Source organism: Drosophila eugracilis, unplaced genomic scaffold, assembly GCF_018153835.1.
Source record: "Drosophila eugracilis isolate 14026-0451.02 unplaced genomic scaffold, ASM1815383v1 contig_533, whole genome shotgun sequence".
Classification (NCBI taxonomy): Eukaryota; Metazoa; Arthropoda; class Insecta; order Diptera; family Drosophilidae; genus Drosophila; species Drosophila eugracilis.
In genome coordinates, this window is record NW_024573409.1 from 58251 (window position 1) to 72106 (window position 13856).

At 42.2% G+C, this 13856-nt stretch overlaps 1 protein-coding gene across 1 annotated transcript; it reads right to left on the reverse strand.

The window, feature by feature from the left end:
• Window positions 1-508: 508 nt before the first annotated feature.
• LOC121530351 lies at window positions 509-9152 on the reverse strand. Its single transcript, XM_041819292.1, has 5 exons — window positions 8851-9152; window positions 3341-4705; window positions 948-1322; window positions 687-794; window positions 509-601 (listed from the first exon to the last, which is right to left on the reverse strand). The coding sequence occupies exons 1-5, from the start codon at window positions 9142-9144 to the stop codon at window positions 509-511; spliced, it is 2235 nt and encodes a 744-aa protein (XP_041675226.1). The 5' UTR covers window positions 9145-9152.
• Window positions 9153-13856: the final 4704 nt, after the last annotated feature.

The following is a 13856-nucleotide window of genomic DNA, read 5'->3' on the forward strand; positions in this document are numbered from 1 at the left end:
TTCCTGTATGGTTAATAAAGCTAGAGGAGTTCTTGGTTTCATTAAAAGGTGGTTGGATGTCCAAAACGGGAACGTCCTTCTAAAGTGGTCCTGTGCCACAAGCAACTAAAGGTCCAAGTTGAATTCTAACGGTAGGCCAACTCGCTTAGACGGACGGGACAGACAATAAAGTTAATGCGCTATGGTTCAGTTGTTCTTCTTAAGTGATCTTTAATTTCCAATTCATTTGGCTTTAGAACTAATGCGCTCGCATAATTGCGCGTGTATGTGTAAGCATGCAAATTCCAGTATGTGTGACAAAGTGAGCGTAACAATTAAAGAGCGCTGTTTGTACATACATATGCACCTTAAGAGTAGCCATTCAAGAGTAAACAAGTAAATTTACATATGTACATATGTTCCTTAAGAGTAGTAATTCAAGAGTAAACAAAGTAAACTTAAGCTTAAGCGTATTTATAAAAATGTGTGCAACTATATGAGCAAATTTTTAAGTTGTTATTGAATATATCTAAACAGTAGGGGTTGCAATGAAATGAAATGACTTAACATCGGCCGCGTTGAACGGCTGCAGGGCTTCAAGATTCCTCAATTGGTAAAGGAGCTAACCGATGAATAGAACGCTTATACACGCCAGATTTAGTTCTGACGACTGCCACTCGAACCATTCCATCCGCGCCTTTGCTCACCTCCTCGATGATTCCTAGCAGCCACTGCTGCGGCGGACTGTTGTCCTCGTGGACCACGACGATAGTTCCGAGTTCGATGTTGAGGCTCTCGCTCAGCCACTTCTGCCGCTGTTGTAGACTCAGGACGTAATCGCGTTACCAATCTACCCAAAACCGTTGCTTGATGGCGGATATCAGTTGCCATCTCTTTAAGTAGCTCAGTTTGTCGTCTGTTACTGGCTGACTGAATACGAATGGCAGCGCAACGAGCGTTGTCCCGACCAACAGATGGGCTGGGGTAACTGCTTCGCCATCGTTGGGGTTGGAGCTGTCCACGACCATGGGCCTCGAATTTAGAATGGCTTCTACCTCCACCAGCACGGTGTTCAGTTCGTCCTGCCGGAGCACTGCACTTCCCACGCCTTGATCATTAATCCTTTGGCCGATTTTACGGCCGCCTCCCAGAGGCCGCCGAAATGCGGCGCTCGGGGCGGAATGAACGAAAAAGAGATTCCTCGGGTGGCAGCAAATGCCATTATGGCATCCTTGTTGGTAAAGAAGTGATCCTTGAACTCTTGAAGCATCCGAGAGGCACCGACAAAATTGGTGGCATTGTCGCAGTAGATCTTCTGTGCCCGCCCACGCCGGCCAACAAACCTAGACAAGCACATAATAAATGATTTAGAAGTGAGGTCTGAAACAAGTTCTATGTGAACAGCCTTAGAGGCAAAGCAAACAAATATGGCAATATACATCTTTACAGCTGACTTTCCTCTAATTCCTAAGGTTACCAAGATTGGACCACAAAAGTCCACTTCACTGATCTCAAAAGGTCTATTGCCATGAAGACGATCAGCAGGTAAATTTCCCATTATTTGGGTTGCCAAAACTGGCTTATAACGAAAGCAATGTACAGACTTCCGTACAATGCTATTACAAGCTTGACGAGCGTTCACCAACCAAATTTCATGCCGAAGAATAGCCACCAAGGCACGTGGACCTGCATGACAATTTGAATGATGTAAATATTGTAGGTATAATTTAACGAAACGGCAATCTTTTGGCATGAGTAACGGGAATTTAGCATTGTGTGGCATAGGTGCTTTCAGCAAACGACCGCCAACTCTGAGCAGCCACCACAAATGCTTGCCAGCTTGATGAGGATACAAAAATGGATTAAGTTTTTGATAGGATGGTTGTAAAATCCATGATTTTTGTAGCTTTGCAATTTCAGTTGCGAATTCGATTCGCTGCAATGCAGACACCACTGCTAAAAACGCCGAACGAAGTTCTTCTGCTGATGGCACGAGTGAAGTCTGCTTGTGCGATTTCCCATTAATAAATCGAAGCATGTATGACACGATGCGCAGAATTTTCAAATATGACGAAGACTTGTTAACCAGATCCATAAATGGATTCTTCAGTGCATCGGCCGCGATCAAGACTGTGGTATCTCTCCGCATCTCTAATACAAAGAGATCTTTGGGGGGTTCCAGGTGGTGATTTACTGGCCAATAGGCTCGGTTTTCCTTTAAGAAATTTGGGCCCGTAAACCAAATTGATTTCACGAGCTCACTAGTTGAGCAGCCACGTGAAAGGATGTCCGCTGGATTCGCGCTGGTAGGCACATGACGCCAGACAGCTTGCGAAGTCAATTCTTGAATCTCTGCTACACGATTCGCAACAAATGTGTTCAGGTGTGATGGGTGCTTCTTAATCCAATACAGCACCACCTCAGAGTCCGACCACAAAAAGATGTCGTCCACTGGTGAGTTCAACATATCCCTAATTTCACTCCATAACTTTGCCAGTAAGTGAGCAGCGCAGAGCTCCAAACGAGGCACCGACTTTGTTTTGAGAGGTGCTACTCTGGATTTTGCTGTGAGCAATCGTGTAAACGTTCTTTCCTGATGCTCCACTCTGACATAAATGCAGCAGCCGTATGCTCTATTTGACGCATCGGCGAATCCGTGAATTTGATATTTCATATTTTTTGCGATTCCAATATGACGAGGTATGCTGAGTGAATCTAGATTTGAAAATCAATTAGTTACCGATTTGAATTGTTCAAGTAAATCTGTGGGCAATGCTTCATCCCAATCTAACTTATGCAGCCAGATTTCTTGAATAAGAATTTTAGCGCGAGTGACAATTGGACACAATAATCCAAGCGGGTCATATAAACGTGCTACAAACGATAAAATAGACCTTTTAGTCGGCACGAAATCGAGTGAAAGATGGTCTGCGGAGTATTTAAACACATCACTTTTGGGATTCCAAATTAAACCCAAAGTTTTGGTGTCATCTTGCGACCCAATTGGAGTGGACGCATCAGAAACTTGAAATTGTTGGCAGTTTGATGACCATTTGGCTAAACCAAATCCAAATGGTTTTAATACAGAATCCAACTCCTGCTGCAACAATCCTAATTCCTCTGGCGTTTCTGCACCCGCTAATAAATCATCGACATAAAAATCATTAGCAAGTGATTTCGATGCTAATTTATGCGATGTTGCGTGTATGTCACTCAAGTATTTCAGACACCGGATAGCCAAAAAAGGTGTTGACGCAGTGCCATATGTAACTGTATTTAATTGATAAATTTGCAATTGGTCGTGAGGGTTCTCTCTCCAGATGATTAATTGAAAACATCTCTGGGTCTCGTCAATTTCCACTTGACGGTACATCTTAGTGATGTCAGCATTAATTGCGTAAGGATGTAAACGGAAACGAAGCAAAGTTGCATAGAGAGATGGTTGTATCGTTGGACCAACTATAAGAGTATCATTAAGCGATATTTGTGATGATGTTTTGCTTGACGCATCGAACACGACTCGCAACTTTGTTGAAGAGCTTTGCCATCTGAGCACACACTGGTATGGGATAAAATAATGTGGCTCACACGGGATTGTGTTATTGATTGCACTCATATGACCTAGTGAGATGTATTCTTTCATAAAGGAGATATACATGTCACGGACTTCTGCTTGTTTTCCCATTCGCCTCTCCAAGCCAAGAAATCGTCTCATAGATGTCCCAAAGGACGAGCCAAGACACGTCGGACTAGATTTAAACGGCAATTTAACACTCAGCCTGCCCGAGGGTAATCTGTTTACAGATTCAGTAAACGATTGCTCGCAAAGAAGCTGTTCTGGGGTATATAAATTTGGATTCGAGGTATTTTGAACTTGATCTAGCTCCCAGAACTTTTTAACAATTGAGTCTAACGACGATTCACCAGTTATACTTAATAATGATGTTGAGCAAGCTTTCTTATTTTGTGGGATTTTACAACGACCAGACGCAATCCAACCAAAAACTGTTTCATGTAAAGTTAAAGAATCTTGTTTACACCTTAGACGCCCATCTTTAAGAAGATCGAAGAAAGCGTCTGCCCCAAGCAGCAAGTCTACACGTTGCGGCTTATGGAAAAGGGGGTCGGCGAGATCAATATGACTTGGAATGTTGACATTTTCCACAAGCCTTTCGGGTTGATAGGACGTGATAGATTTTAGAATACTTAATTCAGTCATTGTTTCAAAGGAATTCAAACAAGAGGCAATATCAGTTTGAACGGCATGCCGAATGGCAGATTTTGTCTGACCTATGCCTATTAAATTGATGTCTTTTCGAGATTTGGGTAATTTCAAAGTATTAGCAAGGTTTTCGGTAATAAAATTTACCTGAGACCCAGAGTCTAAGAGCGCTCTGGCCATGTGGTAAGATCCCAACTGATCCTTTATTTTTATTATTGCCGTAGCTAATATGACTTGATCAGAATCGCTAGCAGCAAGATTAGTGGATGACAATTGACTAGATGTCGAAGTTTGTGCTGTTAGAGCTTGTCTAGAGGATTCCTCTTGAGTTTCTGTTTCGTACCTATGCAATAGAGTATGATGCGGCTTAGAACAGACTCTGCAAGTGCTCGACTTGCAGGCTGTAACTGTGTGACCTTTTCGCAGGCAGTTTATACACAGAGGAAATGATTTAACGAACTTGAAACGATTATTGCATGGGATAGCAGCAAAAGAAGAACAAGATTTTTTTTTTTTTTCGCGCGACTCCCGTTGCTTGACGTGCAACCCACCTCCCGCCCAACCGACCGAGGGGCGCTGCCGTCTATCGTACGGCTCGGAACACGGGGATAGATCCGAGTGGATTAGTGAAGATACGAGGAAAGTTAGTTTTGTGCTAAATGGATTAGTATCGAAACTTTCAGAGTGTTAGGAGACGAGTTAGAAATAATGTTATAAAGATCATTGGATATTCAAGCGGCCAAGAAGGGCCTGGCTATCAATTTCCCCCTTAAGAAGATTATGAATAAAGACTACCCCAAGCATCGTCCTACGATTAGCGAGGGATGGCAAATTGATTAGTAAGAGTCTACTTTTATAAGAGGGAAGGTGTATATTTGCATCCCAGTTGAGACCTCGGAGAGCAAATATTAAAAAATTCTTTTGGATGGATTCAATAAGGCACTGGTGAACCCCATACTGGGGGTCCCAGATACATGATCCATATTCCAGAATAGGACGAACTAAAGAAATAAAAAGTGTTTTGGTAACATAGGGGTCGTTAAATTCCTTCGACCACCTTTTAATGAAACCAAGAACTCCTCTAGCTTTATTAACCATAGAGGAAATATGGTCGGAAAACTTAAGTTTTGCATCCAGTAGGATGCCAAGATCTTCAACTGCATTAATTCTTTCCAGAGCTACACCATGCAAATTATAAGTGGCAACTTTAGGTCTTAGGCGACAGAAGGTCATTGCTTTGCACTTAGAGCCATTAAGATTTAATAAGTTTGAAGAGCACCAGTTTTGAAAATTATTAAGGTCAGATTGCAGTTTCACCTGGTAGGAGGCATCGGTATATTGCAGACAGAGCTTGACATCGTCTGCATACATAAGTACTAGGGAGTCATTAACAACCAAGGGAAGGTCGTTAATAAATAAAGTAAAAAGTAACGGACCAAGGTGGCTCCCCTGAGAGACCCCGGAGGAAGCATATACTAAAGCAGACACTGAATTTTTAAAAAGAACTCGTTGCGTTCTACCTGTGAGGTAACTGCTAATCCAACCCAGGAGATCAGTGGGAAAACCGATAAGATCGAGTTTTTCTAAAAGAAGGCTGTGATTCACGGAGTCAAATGCTTTACTGAAGTCAGTGTATATGACATCCGTCTGAAGTTTATTTTGGAAACCAGTGATCACGAAGGATGTTAGTTCCAGAAGATTGGTAGTGGTAGACCGTTGTTTCATAAAGCCATGCTGGCATGGAGATATGACAGATCTACACTGGTGCTGCAAGTGAGGCACAAGAATTTTTTCGAAGAGTTTCGGAATTGCTGATAGTTTGGATATACCTCTGTAATTTTCAGCATCCGATTTTTTCCCTTCTTGTGAAGGGGAATGATAAGGGACTCTTTCCAGGTTAAATAATTTTAAAAGGGGTTTGGCCAGGGTAGCAGAGCAGTACCTAAGCACACAGCCCGGTACCCCGTCTGGACCTGGCGAAAAGACTGGCTTCACATTCTGAAGATCCTTTATAACCCCACATTCCGACAAGGTGGGTCGGGAAATAAAGTTAGACCGGGGGATATCATAAGCGTAAGTCTGCTCGTTTATTAACAAAGGTGAATAAGTAGTTTGAAAAAACTGTGCAAAAAGATCGGCAATTTCCTGATCCGTGCTTGCAGTAGTTTTTCGAAACGATAGCAAAGACGGAAAGGTTTTAGATTTACGCTTAGTGTTAACAAAACTATAAAACTGTTTCGGATCCAGAGCAAACTGGTTCTTACATCGAGCTAAATAGTTCTTATAACATTGAGTGTTTTGCACGGTAAAGTTAGACCGAGCCACCATATAATGCACATAACAGTCATTGCTATTGGTTCTTAAGTATTTTTTAAAGAATCTTAATTTGATATTTTTTAGGTTAGAAAGGTGCCTTGTATACCAAGGGGGTTTATCCGCCAAGCCGGATACCGCAACGGAACAAAGCGATCAAAAACTAGATTTAATGTACTATAAAATATATCTAGAGCAGTCGACATATCGAGGTGGAGCTCTGTATATGGATACGGCGTCCGTATCAGAGAGAAAGCACAGATCGAGCAAACGACCTAAAGAATTCCCTATATGATTAATTTGAGCCAGTGACATGTCTAACATGCCCGCAGTAAAGTCGTGATGCGACGTAGGTGTTAAAGCTAAGGTGTTATCGTTCATGGTCCAAGCCACCTGGGGTAGGTTAAAATCACCCAACACCACCAGCTGATCCATGTCCGATAACATTGAGAAGACAGACTGAATGGCTGCTAGGTGCCGCTCATATGTCAAGGAATCGGACTTAGGCGGAATATAAGAGCAAGTGATGTATAACTTTAACCTAGACAATGAGATTTTAACTGTAATAAATTCTAAGTCTCCAGTTTGAAGATTTATCACCTCGGAAACGAGATTAGAGTCCACTGAAATTAGGACTCCACCACCATTTCCGAGGGATCGGTCAAGCCTATATATTGTGTACCTACTGGGGAAAACTTCAGAATTAAGAATTTCTGGAGTAAGCCAGGTTTCGGTAAACACAATGACCTGGGATGCAAACGAGAAGCTTACCGAGAACAAATTAGAAAGTTTAGAACGTAAGCCTCTTGTGTTCTGGTACGCAAGAATAAAGGATGATGTTAGTTTTTTAGGTTGGCAGGAGCGTTTACTTGTGGAAGCTTTACTCCTAAAGGGCGACTTTTTTCTTTTTTTTATTCTTAAGCTGATGTTCTTGAACGAAAATAATGCGGCCAGAAATTGGTCGAACAGATATCATCAAAAGCCATCGGAGGAACACGGATCTTGAAAGATGCCACGTTCCTAGCGTAGGAATATTTATATTTAGTAATATTTTCCACTCTAATATCGACTTTAAGTTTTGCTTGAATGTAAGCTAAGATGTCCGATTCGGACGTATCAGGGGAAAGCCGGGAAACAAAAATGTGTTTCTCTAGAGGAATACCAATCAAGGGTTTTGGCGGGGCGGGAGGTTTGCTCACGCTACCAGTGGGTGCCGGTAATCCGGACCCTAAGTTCCTCTGGTGAGTTAAGGGTACATTTTTTTGGGCTTGTAGAACCTTTGGCACGGGAGGGTCCAATGCGACTACCTCGGACTGCTCATCGGACAAATGCCTACGCACCTTAGCAACATTTTCGGGATCCGAAATATGGGCTGTTACCGGTGTCGTCACGATTGGAGTGGTGGACGGCAGCGGTGACAATGAAGGAGACTGTTGAACATCAGACGGAGGGAGAAGGAAGTTATTTGCATTACTGGCGGTAACCGCCGGCGGCAAACGGGACGTTTTTTGCGCTTAGGAGACTCATTCAACAGTTGTAAATTGTTGAACTGAGTGTCCAGCGCAGAAAACAGGTTATTAGCTTTTCGAAAAGCAACCAATACCTGACCGAACCCATTTTTAGTCTGCCGCATAAAAGATCTAATTTCCTTCTGGGCCTCACGGCATCTGTCACAACAGTAGTGTAAGCCAGAGTCGGAACGACCCAAAGCATCCGGAACGGTGGCTGACTTAAACCCTGCACACTTGGAGTGCGCAATGTTATCACACAGCCAACAGTGGACACTTACTTGGTCAACCGACACAATTTTATTGCATTTTTTAATACAACAGATGATATCAGACATTTTGGCAAAATAATTTAAAATATAAACCACTGTGCCAGAAAATATTATAGGGAAGAATGAAAGGGAGTTTGAGAGAAACAGTTAAGGGCTATAGAGTAAGCGAGAGAGTGCTAGCGAGAGAGAGGTGTTATAAGAGAGTGCAAGTTGTATAAGAGAGGGAGAGAGAGTTTTTGGTGGGAGATATAGAACAGAGATCTACAGATATTGTACTAGGAGAGGTAAGCGGTGAAAGTTCCGTTACTAATAGCACAAAGCAAAGTACAAGAATATGTAAGAATACAGACCACAGTTGTTGATATTTGTTTGCAATAAATGCTTTATGCAAACAGATAACAATAAATGCACTGCACGACGCGGAATCGAAAGACGGTTTTTTAAGTAGATAAACGTTTGCAAAAAAAGTGACCACAACGGGGTGATTCGGGAAGAAATTAAAAGATTTATTCGCTCGAGAACACGCAAAAACACAACCGTTCGCTTTGAAAGAGATTTGTATATAGTGGTCATCCGATTTGCAAAACGAGCATTTTGTTTTATGCTGTTCATTTGGCTTAGCCACTGCTAGCGAAGTTCTTCCTCCCTTTTTTCCTCCATTACGCTCATATTTTTGAGCTCTACGAGCTCCCCCTCCTGAAGAATTTTCTTCAGCAGAGAGGTGCTGATACCTTTTATTAAGAGCCTTTTCGCAATCATCCCAAAGTGGTAGTTTTGTATAATCTAAATTCTCCTCCCATTTTGACCGTGTCGTAGAGTCCACTTTGCTCATAACTAAGTGTATGAGCATAGCGTTGGAAATCTGTTTGTCATTTCCCTAATAATGACTCATACACGGCTCTTACTGTGTCTATCAAGGAACGTAAAGAGGATGAAGAAGGGCCTTGCATCTGCGGGAGTTCAACTCCCCACTAAACCTTGGCAGCTTCATGTGAGGAAGTTTTTTGCCTTGAGCAGAAGTTACGCCTAGCATGGTTGAATTTGCTTGAGTGTTGGCGATGATGTGGTGACTAGTACCTTTGCTTTTTAATAAAGCCTTTGTTTTCGCACATAAGTCTTCTAAGTCAGCTCGAGACACAAGATCTGTATTAATGTCATCCAAATCTTGGTTAATTTTAAAGGCAATATGTAGAATATTGGTTTAGTATTTCTAAACGGCAATCAATTTCTACTGGGTCGACATACCCTGAGAACGTTTGAACTGTATTTTTAACGCGTTCTATATCGGCAATAACATTTTTATACTGCATTAACAATGTATCGAGGTGACTTAAAGTGGTTTCACCTAGCGATCTGTTTTGACCCTTTCCCCTTTTTCCCATCATAATTATACAACTCTGCTCCAATAGCAGCCAACAATTATCCAAACGAAATTAAATGTATTTGAGAAAAGGGAATTGAGGCAACACGTGTGGCCGAATACCACTAAGCGATACACGCACTGTATATATGTTTGTGTGTGGGAGGACAGTTAAGTTTCGAACAAGAGTGGTCGAACACCACTAAGCGATACACGCACTGTATATATGTGTGTATGTGTGTGTTAGATGAGCGTTAAATTTCACTGCCCAAGCAGCAATACAAATAACGCAAAATCAAAGAACCGATTTCACTGCCCAAGCAGCGAAAATGCAAAGACAAAAAAGGAATAAAATTCACTGTCCACGCAGCCAACAAAGTCAAAGCAACAACAACGAAATTCGCTGCCGACGCAGCATCAGCACCAAGGCGCAAGCAAACTAATGCAAACGAGGGTGGGTAATTTGCTTTGCACAAATGACAAAAGAGAGAACTGAAAAAATGTACGGTAATTTTCGACTGTACCGACAATGATGCGCACTTCTCTATTGGCGCAAGTCCAACGGCACTTTTTTGCACGGAATCAGGCACAAAGAACACCAAAATTATGAGCTCGAACGGCTTCTTCAAGTGCAAATCAATTAGGGTGGTCCCAAAAGGTTACCACACACAATTTATATTCGATTATTATTATTTTTATATATTGCCAAATTTATTTATTTTATTCAATAGGCCGTAAATTTTTGGTTTTCAAATTTTATATGTTTTATTTTTACACCGAGTGATACATGAATTACGGTCCACCTTAATGCTTTAGTGCATACATATGAATATGTGCGTAGGCCTGAAAATTCTTATTTTTGCCGCACAATGTTTTCCACAAATTTTATTAAGTTTGTTAAATAACAAGCACTTTAGAACTCGTAATTCACTTTCACTCGTTACCTGTGCACTCCTGGTCAGGGTAAAATCCAACTCGCAAGATGAGATTGGAAATTGAAAATCCAACAAATGCCGAAGTTGTGGCCAACTTGCTGATGTCCCAAAGAGTCGTCTAGAAAGAGTCCACCCGGGGGCGCCAAAAAATGGATGTCCAAAACGGGAACGTCCTTCTAAAGTGGTCCTGTGCCACAAGCAACTAAAGGTCCAAGTTGAATTCTAACGGTAGGCCAACTCGCTTAGACGGACGGGACAGACAATAAAGTTAATGCGATATGTTTCAGTTGTTCCTCTTAAGTGATCTTTAATTTCCAGTTGCAATGAAATGAAATGACTAAACAGTGGTCGAAGGAATTTAACGACCCCTATGTTATCAAAACACTTTTTATTTCTTTAGTTCTTCCGATTCTGGAATATGGATCATCTATCTGGGTCCCCCAGTATGGGGTTCACCAGTGCCTCATTGAATCCATCCAAAACAATTTTTTAAAATTTGCTCTCCGCGGTCTCAACTGGGATGCAAACATACACCTTCCCTCTTATAAAAGTAGACTCTTACTAATCAATTTGCCATCCCTCGCTAATCGTAGGACGATGCTTGGTGTCGTCTTTATCCATAATCTTCTTAAGGGTGAAATTGATAGCCATGCCCTTCTAGGCCGCTTGAACATCCATGTACCCCTTAGGATTACTGGAAACTATATTCCTATATCCTTAGAGCATTGTAGTTCGAACTTTGCCCAACACGAACCATTTCGGGTACTATGTTCAAACTATAATGATCTTTATAACAATACTTCTAACTCTTCTCCTAACACCTTGAAAGTTTCGACTCTAATCCATTTAGCACAAAACTAACTTTCCTCGTATCTTTACTAATCCACTCGGATCTATGTGTTCCGAGCCGTACGTCAGACGACAGCGCCCCTCGATAGGTTGGGCGGGTTGTGGGTTGCACGTCAAGCAACGGGAGTCGCGAGAATTCACTTTAAGAATAGTAGAAGTTAATAGATTGGCGACCTTGTGTCTAAGCCCGGGTCTGACTCGACCTAACCTTATGTCTTGCGTATTGCCCAGCCTACCTTTGGTCACATTCTGATGAGCTCTAGTGACCCCTTTGTACACATGTACAATCGCAGAGTCACCAGCTCAGTTCAAACTAGAGATATGTAACGTTTTATAATTCAGTTTGATTGTAATATAGTAGAAAACCAAATTCGGCTACAACAAATAAGATATTTAAAATTATTCCTAATTTTTTTTTTATTATATGCGAGAAAAAATGTATATTTAATTAAAGGTTAATGTATAGGTCATTCAGAGAAAAGTAAATATATATAATGTTGGCCTTATAATTCATAATAAGACAAGAAGGAACGCTATAGTTGAGTGCCGCTACTATAAGATACTCCTTACTGTTTTACACAATTTTAAAATATTCACTTGGATAGTGAAAATTCCCAAAACGCCACCTATTGGAGAAAGCATGTTGAGTAACTTATAAAGACGTCACTGCCCATATAAGGCCTTTTTTGGCATCTTTTAAATACGTGTTCTTAAGCACAACTTTCTAGCTCTTATAGTTCCCGAGATTTTCGCATTTTTGGTTTTTCGGGTCTTGTGGGCGTTCGCGTCGGCGTGGTTTGATAGAAAACAAATTAATTCGCATTGGGAGTATCATAAAAATTTACATGCTTAATCAGAACATTCTGTCACATTCTATTATAGTTACCGAGATATCAGCTTTTCTAGAAAATGCGAAACCCGTCTTTTGAACTTGGCGGACGTAAGAGTGGGTGTAGCCGGATACCACCATAAGATGCGTTGGCGTCCCTAGATTATATATACTGAACTTTCTAGCTCTAATAGTTTCTGAGATTTACACTTTATAGAGTCAGAAACGCTTTCATCTACCTGTTACATACTTTTCAACGAATCTTTTACTCTACGAGTAACGGGTATAAAAAATCATTAACTGTAAATGTAAAGTTGTGTCCCCTTGAAACAAAACTTGTAAATGCACAAATTCAATTTTAATATGCGAACGGGTTGATATTGATGTAATGGGGGATTCTTGCGGTGCAGCGGCAAGTCTCCCATGAGCTGAGTCGCAGCGCTTTGCTGGGTCCGGAAACACAAGACACATTTCTGTACAACCCTTCGAACTGCTTGTCTTTCTGTCAGTATCCAGAACCGTTGGCGTGTATGCGCCAAAGTCAGTGCATACCTCCGTGCGAATACCGTGTTACTGCCTCAGTAAAATGATGAGAGCTTGGAAGTATCATTGGATGTCGGCACTCGTAAGGCAGGCTGGAATGGCGTAAGCGCCCCCTTACTCGCAAAATGTCATCCGATAAAGTCGGCGAAAAATTCAAGAGCTTAGTTCCTGAGGGCAGCCGCTTACCGTTCCTTACTGTGGCAAAATCCGTTGGGAACATTTCCCGCTGTTCCATGTGCACTTTAGACAGTAGAGCATTGTCGAGCTCTTCAATGCCTAGGGGCCCGATGTACCTGTCCCTTTTGCCAACAGAATTGTTCTTGAAGCGGATTGCATAGCCCGCGACGCGTAAAGCGCGGCTGAAGGTAGAAAATTTGTCAACGAACGTTGGAAGCGGGACTGCGTGGTGAATGCGCACTGTGTCCGCCTTTGCCTCCAGCGCGGCGGTGCCAATGTCGACCTGCTCCAACTGCCTCGAAGGCTAATCACCTGGGCTGCACGCAAGCCACTCACCACAAGTCAAAATCCTTTAACTCACTCGGAGAAAGACCCTTGTCGCATAGTATTCGGCATTCTCGGCCATACCTACATGTCTCCATTGCGCGGGCGACGAATGATACAAAATGAAAGCGACCCTGTTGGCAACGAAAGTCTTCCATCTATTGACGTCCCCATTCAACCAGTGTAAGAGAATGGTGGCATCCGTCCAATAGAAAGTTCGGATGGGTAGATCGCTTAGCCACATAGCCGAAGTAAACCATTTCACCAACTTAATTACCAGCACTGCGCCATTCAGCTCCGTTCTCGGTATAGTTAAAGGTTTCGTAAGGGAAACCCTCGATCTGGCGGCCCGTAGAGAGGTATAGCACGTTCCGTCCATGTGTTCGAGCCTTAAATAAGCCGCAGCCGCATAGGACATAGATGAACCGTCACAAAATGCGTGAAGTTGTGCTGCGTACCCTTGAGATTATGGTTTTGGCCTTAGCTCCGTCAGCGAATACAGTGAGCCGACGTAGGCCAGTTCATAATCGTTCGTGGATGCTCCT

What these genes read in the sequence shown, in the direction of transcription:
- LOC121530351 (XM_041819292.1), bottom strand. Translation starts at nt 9,144, where the DNA reads ATGCTCATACACTTAGTTATGAGCAAAGTGGACTCTACGACACGGTCA. An exon ending in TCACTAAGATGTACCGTCAA is followed by an intron (nt 1,323 to 3,340) that starts GTGGAAATTGAC and finishes GTGCTTGTCTAG; the next exon opens with GTTTGTTGGCCGGCGTGGGC. An exon ending in TGCTAGGAATCATCGAGGAG is followed by an intron (nt 602 to 686) that starts GTGAGCAAAGGC and finishes TTCATCGGTTAG; the next exon opens with CTCCTTTACCAATTGAGGAA.